This window comes from Lonchura striata, chromosome 1 (genome assembly GCF_050655825.1).
Source record: "Lonchura striata isolate lonStrDom1 chromosome 1, ASM5065582v1, whole genome shotgun sequence".
Lineage (NCBI taxonomy): Eukaryota > Metazoa > Chordata > Aves > Passeriformes > Estrildidae > Lonchura > Lonchura striata.
Window position 1 is genome coordinate 31979916 of NC_140703.1, and position 20407 is coordinate 32000322.

Sequence of the window (20407 nt, forward strand, 5' to 3'; positions counted from 1 at the left end):
CAAAATCAGAACAGGAATAATTAAAGTAAAAATTTTTTTCTCAGGTGAACCTGGTAAATACGTTATACTTTGCAATGACTGTGTCAGGTTGCAAAGGCACAGGTCCAGGGTTTCAATTTAGGTACTGAACTAAAAAACTGTCTGTAGTCAGGATAACACTAAATTCCTCATTATTTCTGATTTTAATCAATATTTATGCCAGGTGAGAAAATAAATAAATTTTGGGCATTTGCCTTTTCTAACTGTGCCATCTTTTGCTGATAAAGCCAGAAGGGGGAGTGGTGGCTGTATGAATCATAGAATCATACACTCACAGTATCCTGAGTTGGAAGGCACCCACAAGGATCATCAAAGTCCAACTCCTGGCCCTGCACAGGACTTTCTGCAGGTTTTGCAGACAAACTGAGCCTTGTGGATTTTGATATTTACTGGGCAGAACAAGCAGACCTAAAGTGGTGCCAATAGGCAACACTTTCAGTCCAAGGCATGAAATATAAAAATACATCGCAAGAGCAATGTCCCAGAAATTCACTGGGAATAATTGGAAATGCCAATTATTCAATGGATGCTGTGAGAAAAGAGTGCTGTGATTAATTCTGTCAAATCACATGGGTGTTCCTTATATATGTGTGGGATAGTAATTTAGAAGACAATCTGTAAGTAATGTAGAGGATTTGTGGAACTGGAGCAGTTAAATAAAAGTTCATCAAGAGATGGGTGACATCCTGAGGCTAGCAGCCATAGAGTATCAGAGGAGGAAAGTCAAGAACAGAGAAAATAAATTAATATATGCATATGTATGAATATATGCATATATGCATATATCAAGGTCTGCCAATTGCTTACAGCTGGCAAAATGGAAAGGGCAAATCACAACTGGGAAATGAGTTAAAGGACAAGAAACCACAGACAAACAAAGGTATTGAAGTCAATGATCAGGATGAAGGTCTAGGAGATAACTGTGCTAGCAGCCCCTAGCATCCTGCCTATAATCGGTTTCCTGTGCAGATTTTTCTGGAGTGTCTGTGTCAGTAGGCTTGTTTTTTGGAGGGGTTTTGTTGATAAACTGGCAATTTTCTACTTAATTCAGTTTATATTTTCTAATCCTCTTCCAGAATTGAAGACAGGGTTGATCCCAACAAACACAAGATGATGCGGTACACAGAGGCATTTAAGGCTCAGGATAGGGATAACTATGACAAAGGTTCAGAGAAGCTGGAAGCCAGCAGGGACACCTTGTGCAAGAAGGAAATGTCTGCTCTGTCACTGTCACGGAGCACATCCAGAACGAGTTCTCACCGTGGCTGGGAGATACTGAGGCGCAACACCTTCCGCCAGCTCTGTGGAGAGGTCGGTCCTGCCGTGGATGAGGAGGTCTATGACGTCTAAGAAGCCTCTATTTTCACTCCACAATATGTGGAGTGGCCCTTTTGCCATGACAGTTGTCTTCTACAGCTGTTATACACTCCCCATCATGCCACACACATTCGTCAGCCTTGGAGAACTCTGCTGGTGAAAATTTTGTGAGCAGTTCATGACATCTGTGCCATGACAAATTAATGCAATTTTTTCTCTCCTACTTATAAGTGTCTCTGCAATTGCACTGATATTTACACCAAGCTGGTGGGCTTGTTGAGCTGTGTTATTCAAATGATTAAAAGAAGTCTGCAATGGGATTTCATCTATTTACCATGAAGTGATCAGTAAGCCCTCTTCCAGACTGTTACATAATCTTCCCCTCCCCACCCCCCCACCAGTTTCACAAAATTGCAAGGCTCTCATAGCAAAGAATGACTGAAGTTCTGATTTATGATTTTCTACAGAACAGAAAAAGAACCCCCAAACTCTTGTGTACCCCACAAACCTTGTCACTGATCTCAGGAATGAACGTAGTTGTTGACACTGTGATGATTGAAAAGGACTGTAACTACTCAGCTGGCATTCAGGGCCTGACAGATTTTGCCCTCTGAAGAAAGGCAGTCTCCATTAACTGCAATTTCAACATTTCTGGCTTAGCAGGACTGTTTTGGTTTGGTTTGCTTGTTTGGATTTTTTATTGGTGATGGATGTTTTTGTTTGTTTTAATTTTTTGTCACATGAATGCACTTTAAGCTTTTGAAAAGATGTGATTGCTATCCCTGGGAGGATTCTAAAGTGGGAACTTCTTTTCCAATTGAGAGAGTGTATGACCTGACTAGGTGACTTTCAGCAGTGTGAAATTTCAGCAGAGATATTTATCTCCAAAATAAGCTAAAGCTGGTCTTTTGTTTTTTGTGGAAGAATAGGTTTCTGAACCATAGTTCCCTGACTTACAACTGAGCCATCAACGTTGCGTAGTGAGCTCCTATCTAACACAGAAAGAAATGGTGAGGAGATGTTGGATAGATGAATAAGAGCTATTGCAGAGACAGTTCAGAAACTGGTGCTCGCTTGCTCTCTCTGTCTCTCTGATCTAAAACTATCCAATGAACAACTATCAACAGTTCCTTTCCAGGCATCTGCCAGTCTGTCAGTTTATCATCTGCCTCAGGCCACTTTAAGAAAAATGAATAAATGTTCAGAGAAATGGATAGTCATTTCAGGTTTTTTTGTATTCTCAGGGGTGTGGAGTTTCATTCCAGTAGCAGAAGTTAAGCAGAAAGCAATTCACGGTCTTAACATTTCCTTCCAATGATACTAGTAACACCAACTTTGTTTTTTAAGAAATTAAAGATTATTACCTAGCACTAGACTTTGAGCCAAATCACCCTGTGATAATCAAAGCAGACAATGGAAAAACTGAATACATTGGATTTCTGATTGTATTGAATTATCACTGCAAACCTCTCCTACACCTTCTCAATTGCAGGTGCTGTAATGAGTATCATGATCTTTGCAATCATGTGTATTTATTTAAATGCCTACTTTCTCTTACTTGAATGCTTTTATTTTTTTTTTTCTGTCCTCCAATGGAAGACAGACAGAAGGATGTCACTCTGGAAGTCAGCTGAATGCTTTTGAGTTGACTAATGTTATTGCATTGAAGGTGTTGCCTGGTCTCAGTCACTGAAGTGCTGTCAGTCCTCCCCAAAACCTTTGGCCTTTCCACTGGTGATCTATGGAAATGGGAGCAACGTGGTACATTAACCAGAACTGTGAAATGTTGTTCTGTTTGTAGATTAATTTTATTTCATAGTGAATAGGCAATAGCAAGAAGGGGAGAGCTAAGGATTTCCAGGTACTATCCCTGGCCTCAAATATAGTAAAATTTTTATTAATTTGAAAACCACTGAAATGCAGTTGTGATGGAACCACATGCTGTCATTTCTATGAAAGAACTCCCCCTTGTGACAAAATAATAGTAATAATAGTGGCAGTTTGAAGTACAAGTTGGGTAAGCCCTGGTTCTGATTTTGCATTCTTCTTCATTGCTGTAAACATTGAGTAATTTGATCTTAGATATTAAAACAACACTTTGACATGGCAGGAAGCAGAACATAACTCAGTTACCAGTGCTAGGCCTTTTAATAATTTTGGTATCTGCTCTCCAAGTGCCTTCTTCCCTAAAATTGCATCCTGTGATACTTAGCTTTCAAAATTCCTGCATAGAACCCCTGCAAACCGCATCATTGGAATTGTGTGATTGACTTTCTGACTTTGGAATTGCCTAATGTAAATAGGATAGAGAATCATAGAATCATAAAAGGAAGGGACCTTTAAGGGTCATGCAGCCCTGAATCTGAGCAGGCACATCTTCAACTGGATCAGCCCTGTCCAACCAGACCTTGAATGTTTCCAGAGATAGTGCATCCACCACCTCTCTGGAAAAGCTGTTCCAGTATTTCACCACCTTAATTGTAAAAACATTTCTTACTGGCTTCTATTAGAATTTGACTCCCAGTTTCCTAAAATGACTTGCATGTTTTAGAAAAGCTAAAACCCTGGAGAAAGATCTTATGGAAAAGGGGGTAGAATATTTTACCAATAGTAAATTGATTCCCCAGTCTTTTGTTGCTGATCAATAATGCAGACTATTTTTAGAATTATTTGATTTATCTGTAGGATAAATGGCTACAGAAGAAAACTAGAGGTGTGAAAATTCAGCAAATGTAATGGGCGCACCAGTTGTTGGGAATATTAAATTTAACATGTAAATGTGGACTACCCTCTTTCATTTGGACATATATCCATGAAGTGCACCCGTGTGAATCTCAGGTGATGAAGAAACAGGAGGCACTGGAATAACCTTTGAGCTGTTTCAATGCAATCTGGGTCTGACTCAGCAATAGCAGTGACTGCAGTCACAGAGAGGCAAAGCACTTTCACTGTAACATTCTGCATGAATGTGCTGCTTCAAGATTTGCTTCAAGTTTTGTGCTTTTTGGTTTAGTTATATCCTAAAATTCTGAAACAGTATTGCTGCTCCTTGCTGTTGCAAGGTGTCTCTCCTCTCCCTCTAACAATATTGCAGTGATTTCAAAGCAGGCATTCCTCCCCTCTCTGAAAGTTCTAACCTCAAACTGTCTTCTATGTTACTGAAGTTTATGGTAATGTGATAAGAATGAATGTTTTGATCCATTTGCTTGTAGTTAAATGAGATCTATTTTACTGACAATAAAAATATGGAGTGTCTTGACTCCTTCTTTGTGTCTAAAATAACTATCAGGAGCCAATTTTTGTGTTTGCTTCTCTAGCAGCAATAATAGGCATTAGCTGACAAATTGTTTGTACTGTCACATATGGGTCCACACTAAATATTTTTATTAAATCTGTTGTTTCACAGCAATCCACTTCCGGTATTTCTTTATACAAAGTTTGTATAATGTTCCAAATACTGATTTTTGGTTCAAACTATGAATGGCCAAGGCCCTGTTTTTTAAAATCATTGAGAATTTAGTGAAAAATGCAGGGCAGTTGTCTTTTCTTCAGAGAAGTTGTCTTTTCACGTTTGTGGAATGATGTATGTTGGACACATACATCCTTTATACAGAGTTTTCTCAGTTAACACACATGCAAAACAGATACAGATAACTCAGTTTTATAATATGCCAGTGTATGATCATGGTTCAATGAATTTGATGTTTACACCACTTCTTAAATTATTACTGTGATTCAAATTTATTTTTTTGAAGGCTTCCTAAATGGGAATTAACCAAATACATGGTTTATAGAGTATTAGGGTAATACATAAAGCCATTAACTATTGATTTTAAGAATAAGGTTAACTTTATCTCTGAAATTATAGAATTTAAATCCAGCTCTAACTCTCTGGCAAGAGCTGTGTCCTGACCTGAGAAATATACAATCCAAGACAAGAAACTAGTGAAGATGTAACCAAGCATCTCTGAGATGGAGCATATGAAAACCCTCTGGTCTTGCTACTGTTTTATGCTCAGTTGATAATTGCAAATTGTTTCCTCTCTGCTGCTCCAAAAGAAGCACACTGTACCATCAACTCTGCATACGTGAAAACCTCGTCCTTAGAACAACTTCCTACTCCTTAATCAAATGCATTGGTTGGCTGATGTTCTCCTTTTATTGCAAAGAATTCACTGTGGCTGTATGTTGGAAAGAATCAGGACTAGGAAAGAAAACACTGCTTTGTAAGCTCAACCAGCCTATATTGTCAGAATAAATGATTCTTTATAATCTCTGAGAAGTTCTAAATTAATCTAAGAATTTTAATATAAAGCATCAATAAATTCAAGCTTCCAGGGCAACAATATCTGCAACACATCCTAATCAACACCATACTATGCATTGTTCTGTCTGGGTCATGAATGGAAAACTGATGAGAAAATGCTTGTCTCCTAGAATTCTCAAGGCCATAATTCATTTATTTGCACTTCAACTAAAAGATAATAAAATGAAAAGAATAGGAGATACAAGGCAGATGCAGCTGCATCTATCATCATCATAGATGAGCCCATCTATGCTCCTTCTGCACATGGATGTCCAGAGTGCTTCCTCTTGTTACCTTTTATGACAGACATGAAAGAGAGTCCAATGAATTCAGATGAGAGTTAGGTCTTTTTTCAAGCTTATAGTCCTGTTAATTTGCTTGGTCTCCTGGGGAAAGTGCCTGGACTGTTATAGCAATAGAGACTGGCTCATTCTAACATAATACTCTGGAAATACTGCTGAGATGCTTAAGAATGCTGGCATGCTTCTTCCTCCTGTGTCTCAGTGTTTGGGATAGGCCTGACCCACTCCCACTGGGAAGACTCTATGATATTCCACGTCTGAAATAATCAGGAATGGATCCTAAATGTCAATGTGCAAAAGGTCAGCTTCTTAATATTGTGTCAGCAGCTGGCATTGGCTGTGGTATACGTATCAGGGTATTGATCTTCATTCTAAAGCAGCTGACCTTTAACAAATACTGATCTCAGTGGGGCGGGGCTGGTGGAAGGAGTGGCTCACCAAGTAGCAGCTGGTGATCCTAGCTGCTCTCCTGGCCTTAAAGCGTAATAGTTTCAACAGATTCGTGGTTTAGAGGAGTCCATGCTGAAAGAAGACATGTAGTCAGTCCAGGATTTTTGGTTGTGCTAAGATCTTTAGCCAACACCTGTTCACAACCAGTCTCAATGCTCTCCTCCTGTTCTCTGTGAAGAGCAAGAATAGGATATTTTGAAATGCTTTTTACATATGGTACCAGTGCATTTCCACCTCTCCTTCACTTTGAACGGTAGTTACCATTTATGTATTTTTTCAGCATTTTTCCTTCAAGATTGTTTGATGTATAGTGTTGAACACTGTTTGGGTAAAGCAAGAATCACTGGAAGTGATTTTTGAGCATTTTTAAGATGACTTTCCAGAATCAGTAGTTGGTGAACAGGGTGCTGAGAGAACCTGAAGCAGCATTGCCTTGGCAAACTACAGAAGCAACCACTATGCTGTTTCTCTTCTTGAGACATCAAAACAAATGATCCAGAACTACCTCCTCATAATACACAATAGGGGACTTATTTAAAGACGAATATAGGTATGAATTCTGAAAAGTGAGGGCATTTTTGTACCATAGCACAACTGATCACTAATAACAGTAAAAGGATAAAGTGATATACTCAGGAACTTGGTATCTTCTTGGAAAGATCTATTCTAAAACCTTACCTCTCTAGTACTTTCCAAAGATTTGAGTCCAAAGATTCAGACATATACTTGAATGCTAAATTAATAAAATCTTTATATTTAATTGTGCCTGCTTATGAGCCACCATCTCTTCTATTGACTGGTCAGAAGATATTGACAAAATTAAATAATAATATTATTTAAGATTAATAATATTTAAAAATAATATTAGATAATATTAATAAAATTAAATGTTGTTTGTCATAAATGGTTCTGACAGCCATTTTGATGATCTATGTTATGCAGTACTTCCTCTAGATGTATATTTGTCTTCATATTTTAAATACCTCTATATATGGATTTTCTTTAGTAGGAAGGAAGGATGAAGTTTTCTGTTTCTGTCATTCTCTTTTTTCACTATTTCAGCAGCTCCTTCCCTAAATACTTTCATATAGTTCTTTGAGTATGGGATAATCTGCCAATTTGTTTTTTAAAACTCTTTAGTCTGGGACCACTCCCTGACAGGAAAAGATATGATCAAAACTTTTCCTAGTTTTATTCTATTACAGACTTGCACACTGCTTTTGGGGGTTTTGCAGCTCTGCAACAAATGAGTTCCCTTCTCAGCATCAAATTGCAACCTAACAGTGAAATTAATGTTCACAGCCAGGTAGAAAATGAGACTTTAAAGAAAGATATTTTCCTGGGGCTAAAATGCAGAAAAAAATCCCAAACTTGTGAGCTATTCCTCATAGCATACAATTCAAAGAAGCCTAGGATTTACTTGTCTGCACAACACCTCCACTCATGCCCTGAGCTCTGTGCAAAAGGTATGAAAGGTAGTACAGTCAGTCTGGACCCATAACAAAAAGTAAAGTAGTCCAATTAAAAACCCTGAAATTAAGACAGACATAATTGCACCTGCTGTAGTATGGACTGTGTATAGTAGTGTACTAAAATGGTGATGCCTGTGAGAACAAAGGCATAATAATTTTTTCCCTGCAGCACTGGGGAATAGCACTCTGTTATTCAGAGTGACATTGCTAAAGGTTAGAAATGAGATAGATCAACAATTTAAAATACAGTTTTTCATTATCATCTTTGCAAACCCCTAACCACTGAAATCCATTTGGAGGTCTGTGTATATACCATCACTTTTTCAAGACACATACACCCAAGGTCTCTTCTGTTTATGCAAGCCATATTTGATTTTTTAAAACTCAGGAACTGCAGGGTTTTACTCTGGGACTTGCATTAATGATACATTATTATTAGAATCTTTGCTTTTAGTGGCAATTTCATAGCAGATTCAAAAGCATTTTGAGCCCTACAGAGTTAAGACTTACAGACAAGGTCTGACAATTTCCAGAGCATTTTCTGTAGGCATGCATGAAGAGTATGCAAGCAAGATACAGAAGCATGTAAGATAACTGGGTACTTAATGCAGGTTGCTTTAAATAATTTTTCCAAGGCTTATTTCATTAGACATCTGTGCTGAGTTTGGAAATTTGGGAGCTGCACTCTTGCTTCATATTATTACTGTGCCAACTAATTTGGGGATTTCTTCCACACTATCCTCTGTTATCATTTAGCCATCTAGGCTTCCTGAACAATAATATATGCATAAAATTAATTTAATATGCTGGTTTTGGTTGGGATAGAGTTAGTTTCCTTCACAATAGCTTGTATGGTGGTGTGTTTTAAAATTGTGATTAAAGAAGTGTTGACAAGACAGAGATGTTTTGGTTGTTGCTGAGCAGTTCTTGTACACTGTCAAGGTCTTTTCTTCTTCTCACAATGCCCCACCAGCAAGAAGTTGGGGGTGCACAAGAAGCTGGGCAGGGACACAGCTGTGACAGCTGATCCCAGTTGATGAAAAGGATATTCCATACAATATGATGCTGTGCTCAGCAATAAAAGCTAGGGGGAGAAGTAGGAAGAGGGGCAGACATTTGTCTTTCCAAGAACACCCTGTTACATGTGGTTAGTGTATTTCTATTCATTTTGGTCCCATCAAACACACACCCAACATACACAGAAGTAAGAACTGCCTGTTTGTAACTACTGAGCATTTTCTTTGCTTGCCAACTTCAGTATATACACAAGTAACCCTTTCTCTGTTTGCATTTGCCACCTACGTGCATATTTTACCTTTGAGACCTGGGAAAAACCCTGTGACACATAAAAAATAGTCAACAATGGTGAGAGTCCTGTTTGACGAGTTCAGCATGCCAATAAATAAAACAAAATATAGCAAGGATAGGAGAGTTTTTAAAAAGTGATTAAAAGGAAAGCAAATGCATGGAACAAATCCAGAAGTGACTAACTACTGTTCAACTTTTCTGCAAGTGTTGTTTCATCCATGAAAATTTAGAAGAAAAAACTTTGAGATTTTTAGTATGGAATACTAAATTTCTTTAGTATTTAGTTATATAGAACATAAAGCTATAAGAGAATTACTTAGTTTTCCAAGAAGACAAGTTTAGTTCAACTTTTCTTTCCTCATTGCTGTATGAGCCCAAGAAAAGTTCATGAGGGAAGACCATGGACAGAATTGAGAATCTTCTCTCTAGTATTTTTTCCTGTGCTTAAGAGATACAGAGCATGGATAGAGCAAGTTACAATCTGTTTTGTTTTATACAGTCTCTATGACAAGAGAACTAGGTCCTTAAGGGCATGAAATAATTCAGGTTGGAGGGGACATCAGGATGTTATTTTGTCCATGCTCCTTCTCAAAGCAGGGTCTGACAAGGGTCTATGGGGTCTGACAAGTTTGCTGTAGGATTTCTCCAATCTGATCTTGGAAGCTTCTCTGGAGACAAATTGCAGAAGCCCTCCAAAATCTCTTCCAGTTCTTAACAGTGCTCACAATTAAATGCCTTTTCCTTATGTCTATTTGGAACCCCTCTTGTTCTAACTTTGTCTCTTGTCCCTTGACCTCCCACCATGCACTGCTGAGTAGATTCTCCGCAGGTATAACACTCTGCTGAACATCCACAGGCAAATTAAAGCAGTGAGAACATCACTGAAAATAAGTATTTTTCCAAATGGTTTGAAGAAATTTCAGGGGTTTTCCACATATTACTCAGTGCAGAAAACATAAACACAGATAGTGCAGTAAGTTACTGTGGCTTGCTACTAACTCGATTTTACACAGTACCTGGAACAGAGCCCATGATGACTTCAGATCCTATGGTTTTACAGGGGGGAAACACCACAAGCTGCTTAATAAATATTTCTTAACAATGAACAGGAAGATGCCCAGGTCCTGTTACACTTGAAGCTGAAAAAAACCAGATATTATGGCATGTAGCTCTGCCAGAGAATGTAAAAAGAAGTATTCTGTGGCAGTTAACAAAGGGAGCAATGGAAATATTGGTGGTCTGTTTTTTGGGAACCAAAGCCTTTTTGCTTTATTCATATAGATGCCAGGAAGATCTCCTGTAAAACATCAAAGTTACACTACACTTACATTTAATTGACATGAAATCATGTCAGATCAAAAAAACCCCAAAATCAAAAAACAAAACCAAAACCAACCAAACAAACCCCCCCAAAAAACAAAAACCAGTCAACCAACCAACCAAAGGAAATTAAAGATTATGAGGAAAATAACATTAAGATTATATTTCCTTTGGATCTGAAAATAATACTAAAGAATTTGCCCATCCTTCTGGCTGAATAATTTGCCCAGGTGTTGTCTAATACTGAAGACTCCCAAAAACTCTTAACCCTGTGTTTCTGCCCATGAGACACCCTGATTTCCATTATTATTCAACAAGATATGCATGCAACAATACAAAATCTGTCAGCACTGATTTTTAAAGTATTTTAAATCTGGAGGGATTCTTAGATTCCCCTGGAAATCTCATGTGCAAAACACAATTGTCTAGATATATTCCTGGGTTGTGTTAATGGCCTTCACTTGGGGGGGGATGCAGTGCTACAGCTCTTATTTTCCATATCCTATTTGAATTTGAAATTATATTTTCTAGACTGGCACATAACTGAGCAGCTGTCAATTATTTAAAGTTTTTCTACTTAAAAAATCCCTTTGTGGATTTCTCTCAAAACATAGTAATAAAGAGGTCAGATGCTGGGTCTCTAACATTACCCTAACTCTTCATTATGTCAGCTCAGTAAGTCAAAACATTTGCCTCTAGAAATTAGGAGTATATGCAATTTTTTTTTGCCAAGTCTCATAATTTTGTTATGTTTTTATATTTCAGCCAAGTAGAAAAGTGTTTGGAAAAAAAAAAACAAACTAACACAGAATTATTAGGAAAAAAGTAGTTAGAAATAACTTTTAGCAAATAATTAAGGGGCATTTTTATCATCAAAATATCACAAAGTTGTCAGACCATCCTCCATTTAACTTTTGTTCACTTATTAAAAAACGCTGTTTAAAAATTGGGCCCCACGGTGTAGTTACTTCATTCAGGCATTTGAAATTAATTCATTTATATTTGAAAACTACCTTGTTCTCTGCAGTTATAGTACTATCTGGGTATTTTCAGAAGGCTTTGTGAATGTGAAACTCGAAATGAAATAATTTTAATTGTAAAGGAAAATTTTCTGCTGAGCTCAAATCTACACTCGAGAAGACAAATTTGAGAAAACCAAGAAATTATTTTCCAATCTAGTTCATTTCAGTGTGTTCTCTCAAGATTGTTTTATGAAGTTAAAGTTAAACCTAAGTAAATTTTCTTTAGAAAAAGATGTTATCTTTTTCTAAAATCTATAAAGAAATGTCAAAAAAGTAGACCCCTGAAAACCTCAAGAAAAGTCACTTTGGCCAAGAATTTTGATATTCCAGCAGTCTTCAAGATTGGGCAATTGATCTCCAAGCCTTGAGCCTAGAAATGGGGCTCCAAATTGGAGGCTTAGATGCAAGACAGCAGAAATGCCATTTTTAACTGTAAGAGGACAACTGTAGGTTCAGAGAACTGTCTGACTAGAACAACCAGAATTTCTCCATTCCGTCTTTCTATTTTCTTGCATTCCACATTTCTAATAAACGTGCTGCTTCATGTGGGAGAAGATGAAGGGGAGGAAAAGAAATAATGATCATACTAGAAATAGAGATATAGACAGACATAAAACAGATAAAAAAGAGAAAAGAGAGAGTGAGTACTTCCCAAAAAGTTTAGATCATGTCTGTATTTTAAACCAACATGAGAAGTTTCTGTACCATCATCACAGGTGGTGGTGAATGCTGGAACACTGTTTGCACAGTACAGGTGATCACAGACCTGCAGGGAGGGATAAATTTTTACACTGAACAGGAAGGCATTGCCTCAGATTTCCATCTTTCATTTTGCACACACAGGATGTACGAGTTTGGTAACACCTAACCAAAATGGGTAAAACATCACGGTCTGAGGCAGGAGAAAGGAAAGGCCTCCGTGGCCCAGAGTCCATTTTGCCTTAATCCTGCCTTGAACAAGTGGAGCGTGTCATGGATAGGGAGTTGTGTTAGCCTTGGAGGAGTCTTGAGTTTCACAGGATATTTATGCCTGAGCAAGTGAAGGTGTGTTCCACACCAGTGGCCAAACCATCATTGGAATGGTGATGAAGGATTTGAGTTCATTCAGCCTTGACTTAACTATCACAAAAAGGGAAACCACTTCTGTAGACATGCCAACAGAGTGAGGATGAGCTCCTGCTACAGAGAGCAGAGCATTGCTAATTTCCAGCATTCATTCTTTCTCATCAAAGCAGTGAAGAACATCTGAAATATTTTCTTTATTAGCTGAAAGGACAGCTTCAAGGAATCTATTTAGAATCCCTTAAGCTTGCTCCAGAGCTGTGTGCATGATTTATTTTTCATTTCAGAAAACACGAGAATCATTCCATCTGAAGATGTGGTTTTGATTATTCCTGTTCTTCTACTGCTATGTGGCTTTGTCTTTGCCAATTTTCCTTTCCAGAAACTGTTTCTTCTTTCTGTTTGTCAGACAATACACAAGACAATAGATATTGGTTCACATTGTCTATTGTCTAATAGAACAATACTGGGGGGCTTCCAGACATTATCAAAAGTACCCAGTACTTAGAAAATAAAGGCACTCATTACTCTTTCAAGTTACAACTCAATATAAGTAGGTGATAAAGAAAGAATCAATGATTTGTTAGGTCCAACATTTCCCATATTTTGTAGAATATGAGTGCAAATTATTTTCATTAATATATAGTGAAATCCTGGCACAGCAGAGATTGAAGTGAATGGGATTAAGAGGCATTTTGAATTTTCCATTTGTGGCTGCGTTTTGCCTGATCAGCATCCTTGGCCAGCCCAGGGCTAAAATGAGCAATGAAAGCTGAATCTCATGATTCTCTCCCAGCTCAGAGACTGCCAGTACATATGTGAGAAAGAGATGTTTCCCAGACACATGTAGCAAATGTGACAGGAAACCCTAAAACATTGTGACATGAGGATGGATCCAATACATTGCACACATCAGATTTTGCCAGGCCTTTTTCTTTTTTCTTTCTGCTTGAGGCATAAATAGAAGAAAACAACAGCCTTCAGTAGCTGGTCTGCCAGACACAGTGTGAAGTATTACTCTGCCTTAACCTTAAAAATTCTTAAAGATAAAAGAAGAAGATAGCAGTGGATCACGGGGGTTAAAGGCAGATACATTATTTATGTTTCTCGCTATGAACTCAGTGACTCCAAAGAATGCAGAGTTGAAAAAATCCTGCACAAGCTGAGGAAGGTAGAAGGAAAAAATAATTCTGATTTCTCATTACAGACAGAGATGTGGCCACAAGGACATGGAATGAAACAGAAAAAATGCAAGCTAGAAAAGCTATTAATCACTGAGGGGAGGCAATGAGTCCTGGCTATTCCCACAGTGCTTACTAAGGACAGCAATTTCCTTACAGAAGATCAGAAAAATAAATGTTGTCCTCTAGATAAGCATATACAGGACTCTGAGCTTTGGCCTCATTCATATGTGTGTGCCTGTCACTTTGTGAATATTCATGTGTACACACTCGTGTGTACGAACTCACTTTCAGCTTCTGTAATAATATTTTCCTTTCAGCACTTATGAAAGATATTCAGTCTGGTGGCATTCTTTTAGGGATACCTTTATATCTTGATGCTGCTTTTAGCTGAGTGGTGTCAGATTAAAAGCTTTTTCTCATAATAGCTGCCTAATTTACTTACTTTATTTACTTTACTGTCAAATTATAGTTGACATTTCCAGTACCTGTTCATGTTGGGCCACGTTAGTATTCAGATCTCTCTGCTTCAAAGAGAAACAACGTATGAATCAAGCTTCTACTCTGAGGAAAATATGAGTGCTGCAGAATAATAATGAATAAGTTGAACTGGAAAGAAAAAGGCCAAATTAAATGCATTTAGTAAATTCAATAAATTAGGACTCAGAACTGCAAAGTTAACTTTGAAGTTACGTGTGGGAAGAAAGAGAGAATAGAATTTGTGTTTATGTGTAGATATATATATATATATATATATATGTGACTGCTGACTCTGCTCAGCTATTTAGAAGGTAATAGAAGAATGGAATAGAGAAGAAAATGGGTTTACATGTCTCCATATTTCTGTCTTGCATACCTTTGATAGAAATTGCTTTGTAAATGTAAAACATCTTGAAAACATTGAGCTTTTTTCTCTTAACACACAACTCTTCTTCAGCATCTGTCTCTAAAAGAACATCAGAATTACTACTTTTAGGCAACAGACGAAGCTCATCAAAAGTCCTGTACTACAGAGCTCCTATTCCCTGGCTGTTCTGGTAGAAGCTTTCCTTAAGAAGTGGACGTATATGCAGATGCATGCTGGACATATGCTCCTAATTTGTGATTGCATCTTGGTCTGTAAGACCAAACCATGCAGTCAGTTCACCTGAAAACCTTCCTCATGTTTGGTTTCAGGAGTGTGCAATATGTAACAGGCTTTCATCTAGTTTCCTGTCAATTTACCTTGACTGTTGAATTGCCATTAACATTTTACATTTCTATATCCTTAATCATGTAAAGATGTCAAAGCACTTGATGTATCCTATGGAGTGGGACATAATTATTCATCCTAGCAATAGCCAAATTTAAGGAGTTGAAATGAAGACTCATTTAAAATTTCCATAGTTTAATGGGAGCTTGCTTTCAAATCAAGCACACAAGATTTGAAGACCCTTAAATGCTCATACTAAATACTGGCCAAAATTGCACAAGAAAATACTACTGGACCTCAACACAGAAAATTGCACTTCCTTTGTTCTTACATATTCCAACCACAGAACTCTTTTCCCATTATGAGCTTCTATAGCAATGTCATGTGGTCCAGTTTTGTTGAGATTTTTAATTTGGCTCTTTGTGGACAGTTAGCTGATCTAGAATAAGACTGACTGGCATACTCATTAGAAATGAGCATTTCCTGTACCACAGCATCTGACTGAATGCAGAAATTTGGCACTTTCCAGGAGCAGCAGGTAGGGTTAAGTTGTTTAATGGCAATTTTCCATGTTGACAATGCTCTCTTTAGCCCATAAATATCCAAATAGTTTACAACTGCCTCTTTCTCAAGATTATTTTTCCCATTGGACATACAAACAATCACTATGGTGCTGTTTCTCATTCATACAACAACTCTGTCTGCATGGAATCTTCAGGCAATATGTCTTCTATTGTTTTCTATAGCCAGATCTTAAGTTTTAATAATAGTAAAATTACAGACGCCACTGATGGCTAGCAGCTTCCAGATGTATGAGGCAAATGATGCTAATGATGCATAACTAAGTGAATAAATTCCTTTGTTCAGAGCAGTGATGTCCTAACAATGTGCTCAAGTGGGGCTGTTTCCTCCAACAGACCCTGTGTATTTGCCTTGTCTAAAGCTCTTTGTTGATGCAACTGAAGAACACGTTAAAAATGCCTTTCTTTCATTCCTCATATACAGGTGATGTCAGTGTTCATTAAAATTGTTTTATTTAGAGCTTGTTTTCAAGCTGGGAGGTGTCTTAGCCTTTTCTTTAGTTAGTGCATAGAGGTGAAAGAGTCAGTGATGCTAAATGATGTGTACTGTGTGCCAGGAAGGGTCATGGAGGTTGATTCCTTGCTGTAGCTAGACTATACTACCATGTAGTCCTGGTCACAAACTTAACAAACTTTAAATTAATCACACAAACAGTAAAAAATAAATAAATCTCATGAACAAATGCAAGAACATGAAAAAAATACAAACATATGCAACAGAAACGAGGCATATTTCTTTCTGTACGTGAGGCCATCTGCTTGATTCCAACTAAAACTGCTTGGGTAATTTCTGACATCAGCCAGTGGATTTCCCTTAACTTTCATCATGTAACTATTAGGAAACTACTCCATGTCAGGTTTTCTCAATGGTCCATAGTGGGAAACTGCTCCAGGTAGGAATTCAGCCTGCTTTGAGTGCCTCTCTCAGAGTGAGAGTTACAGAGTGAACTTGCTGGCTCTCTGACTAGTGACATAGAGATCTGTGCCACTTATATTGGATGCCTGCCCCTGCAGTGTTATGCTTCAAGGAAATTTATTTTCTTAGCACTCACTTAGCATGATGTCCCTGTGATATTTCTTACTTTTTAAGCATGCATGTGTCACTTGTCTAAATTAATAATGACTGCAGGTTAGTGATTTGTATGACCTCTGATGGCAGAAGTAGTTAGAGGTACACATTTTGACTTTGATTTCTCTGCAAGTAGTCTATTTTTTAATAGCAATTTCACCCACTTGGGAGCCTTTTCTATATTATGGTAAATATTTAGACAGCTGCATTTGAATCAGAACTACAGCAGCCGTGAGATACTACATAAAACTTAACATTTCATGGTTTCTGTTCAATTTCCCTTTAAGGGAGGTTTATAGAATTTCGTCATTTTAAATGGAAGAACAACACATCTGAACAGGTGACATCTTTGAGATTCCAGTGAAAGTGTCCATTTATTTCATATTTGCTCTTCAGATAAATTGTAGTTACAGAAAACAAAAGGAATTCAACTGTATTGCTTGCCTCAATATCACTTTGGAGATCTGCCATCTGCTTTGACCTCAGTAGCCTCATTTGCAGCATGAACTGAATGCTTCCAGATCTCAGCTTTAGGGCTGCTTTTCAATCAGAAATCCAGAAGGGATTTTTAAAATGTCAAGAACATTTACTGGAAACTGCTGGACCTATGGTAGCTCAGTTCTAACTCAGATCATTATTCCACAAGTATGAGGGTATTATTTACTGTAAGTAACCCCCCTCCAAATGAGATCAAAATTTATAATACTATAAAACCAGCTCCCTAAAGACTAAATGAGAGACTGAATTTACATTGATTTTCAGGATTATTTCCTCTTAATAGTCTGGATTTATTGGGTCCCTTCCCTTCCCTTCCCTTCCCTTCCCTTCCCTTCCCTTCCCTTCCCTTCCCTTCCCTTCCCTTCCCTTCCCTTCCCTTCCCTTCCCTTCCCTTCCCTTCCCTTCCCTTCCCTTCCCTTCCCTTCCCTTCCCTTCCCTTCCCTTCCCTTCCCTTCCCTTCCCTTCCCTTCCCTTCCCTTCCCTTCCCTTCCCTTCCCTTCCCTTCCCTTCCCTTCCCTTCCCTCTTCAAAATTTTGGAATTCTTCTACTTCTGATTTTTTTTTCTGGTCTGTGTCTTCAGTTCTGTTTAATCAATAAGCATTTTCCCCTTTCTGAAGGTCTTTGGCTTTCTTTCTTCCATCAAAGTCCCTCCATCACTCCTATATTTTCCATTATCCTAACTTTATTTCCTTATCTTCAGCTGACTATGAGAATGCTGCTTTAGGTTGTTCTCCCCATCTTCTACTTCAGCAAATAGCAGGAGTTGCAAAGGTAACCAGGGTTATCAATATGGCCAGGATTTCACACCTTTTGGGAACCTGGCCCCACTGACCTTCAGTGATGTAACTGAACTGTTGAATATGGTGTTGAGAGATAGTGCTTGAATTCTCCAGAGAAGAATTTGTGAATATCACCTTCCCCACTACATTATTATTCCTGGAATAATTTTTTTGTCAAGAAGAGTTTGCTTACTTGAGGTATTTGTTATGTCTATGCTTTAAAAATGACAGCAAGCCTGGCAGGGAGGAGATCCATTATCATATAATTTTGAAAACCACCATGATTGAGTATATTTAATTGTTTTCATGTCTGTCATACTTTACAAGGCTTTATTTTATAGGATGAAGAACATGAAGCAAGATTTCTTGCCTCTTAGACCTCAGGTTAATTTTGTAAAATAACACTTAATGTGGAGCTAGACACTTTAATTTTTAAATAACAAGGTTGAGTCAGAGATCGCTCTACCAAAGAGTAGTGTCCTAGGTTGACTGTCCTAGATCATAAATAAGAAGTTCTGTGCATGCTCCATATTTAGGGTCTGCTTCCCAAAGCTAAATTGCATTTGAAAGTGTCTGAACAAAAAAAAAAAAAAAAAAAAAAAAAAAAAAAAAAAAAAAAAAATCAATATCCTCAAATCTTGTTAAAAGGATCTGGGAGGAGAGCCACAAAGATGATCAGAGGGACAGAGCACCTCTTCAATGAAAATGGGTTGAAAGAGCTGGGGATGTTGAGCCTGGAGAAAAGAAAGCTCCAGGGAGACCTCATTACAGCTCTTTAGTACTCAAAGCCTATAAAAAAAAGCATGAGTCACCTTCTACACAGGCAGATAATGACAGCACAGGGGGAATGATTTTAAATTATAAAAGAGAGACTTAGATTAAACATTAGGAAGAAATTCTTTACTGTGAGGTGTTGAGGCACAGGAACAGGTTTCCCAGAGAGATTTTGGATTTCCTATCCCTGGAAGTATTCAAGGCCAGGTTGAATGGAGTTTTGAGCACCTGGTATAGTAGAAGGTGTCCCTGCCCATGGCAGGGGGTTTGGACCTGGATGATCTTTAAGGTCTTTTCCAATCTAAACCACTCTATGACTTTATGATTCTATGAAATACCAAATTTTTTTGCTCTTGGCTGCATTATGAAGGGAACAGAGAAAATGGAAATGCAGGAATGAATCTTCATATAAAGTTAGCTGACTCATTATCAAATCCTAATTGAGAGAAAGTTCTTGATAGTGTAAGTGCTAAGAGATAGGACCATAACCCACTTAGGCTGAAGCATGCATTGCTAAAGCCAGGGCAAAGTGTAACTTTCCTACCCCCTGCAATGGTTCATCACAGCCAATTCTGTATGTAAATAATTCTCCCTCATTGCTATGCACAATAGCTCTTTAGCATTTACTACATCTCTTGCCTATGGAGAGTTGAAAATACTAAGAACATAAAGGTAATTTACCATAGTAGTATTTGTGATTATCATTGAAGATTGGGAGCTAATTGGTCACACTAAAACAAATAAAATTTAGTGTTATTGCTCCCATTTTGTATAAGATGGAATTGAGATACAGAGCTGAGCTGCCCAAGGAAATAGCTGTACTTGGCAGCACAGCTGCTGTCACATTAATGTCACTTTATTATACACCTGAGATAAATACAATAGTGTGGTAAGAAAAATAAATATTTTTTCCTCAATCCATCCTACTGGATATATACAGTCTGTTCCGGATGGGCTCAGATCAACTTTGGGGCATGCAGCCATCCAGAGGGACCTCAGAAGACTGGAAGGAAATAGGCTGATGGGATCTTCATGAAGTCTAACAATAGGAAGTGACACATCCTGCACCTGGGGAGGAGCAATCCCATGCACCAATTTGTCCTGGGAGCCACAGCTGGGAAGCAGCTCTGTGGAAAAGGATCTTGAGGTGCTGTTGGACACCAGGTTGACACTGAGCCAGAAATGTACCCTTGCCACAAAAAAGGTTGCATTAGACAAATATTACCAGCAAGTCAAGGGAGATGATCTTTCCCCTCTACTTAGCTCTGGCAAGGCCACACTTGGAATTCTGTGACCAGTTTTGGATTTCCCAGTACAAATAGACATACTGGAGAGAGTCCTGCAAAGGGACATGAAAATGATTAAGGGGCAGGATAGAGAGACTGAGATAGCTGGGACTTTTCAGGCCAGAGAAAACAAGGCTCTGGAAGGGATGCACCAATCTGCACAAATATCCAAGGAAAGGATGCATAGAGGACAGAGCCAGGGTCTTTCCAATGGTGCCCAGCAACAGGACAAGGGGCAGTAGGCACAATCTGGAACCCAGGAGGCTCTGATTGAACTCCAGGAAATGGAAATTTCTGAGTAAAGATAATTGGCCAACTCTTCAAAGCACCTAAAGGATTGTTAAGAAGTGAGTTTATTCTGATTGGGCAGGGCAGGATTTTACCACTTCTAGGCTTTTTCCTGGTCAAAAGTCAGACCCTTGATATTTAATCGCTTTTCAAAGGACTAT

General features: G+C 38.1%; 1 protein-coding gene across 1 annotated transcript in view; it reads left to right on the top strand.

The window, feature by feature from the left end:
- The window catches only part of LOC110480824 (transient receptor potential cation channel subfamily V member 6), a 31985-nt gene extending 27370 nt beyond the window's left edge, over nucleotides 1–4615 (top strand). The window contains exon 15 of the mRNA XM_021549083.3: nucleotides 1116–4615. Coding sequence (XP_021404758.2) covers nucleotides 1116–1389 — 274 coding nt within the window. The 3' untranslated portion in view covers nucleotides 1390–4615. The remainder of the gene's footprint in view (nucleotides 1–1115) is intronic.
- Nucleotides 4616–20407: the final 15792 nt, after the last annotated feature.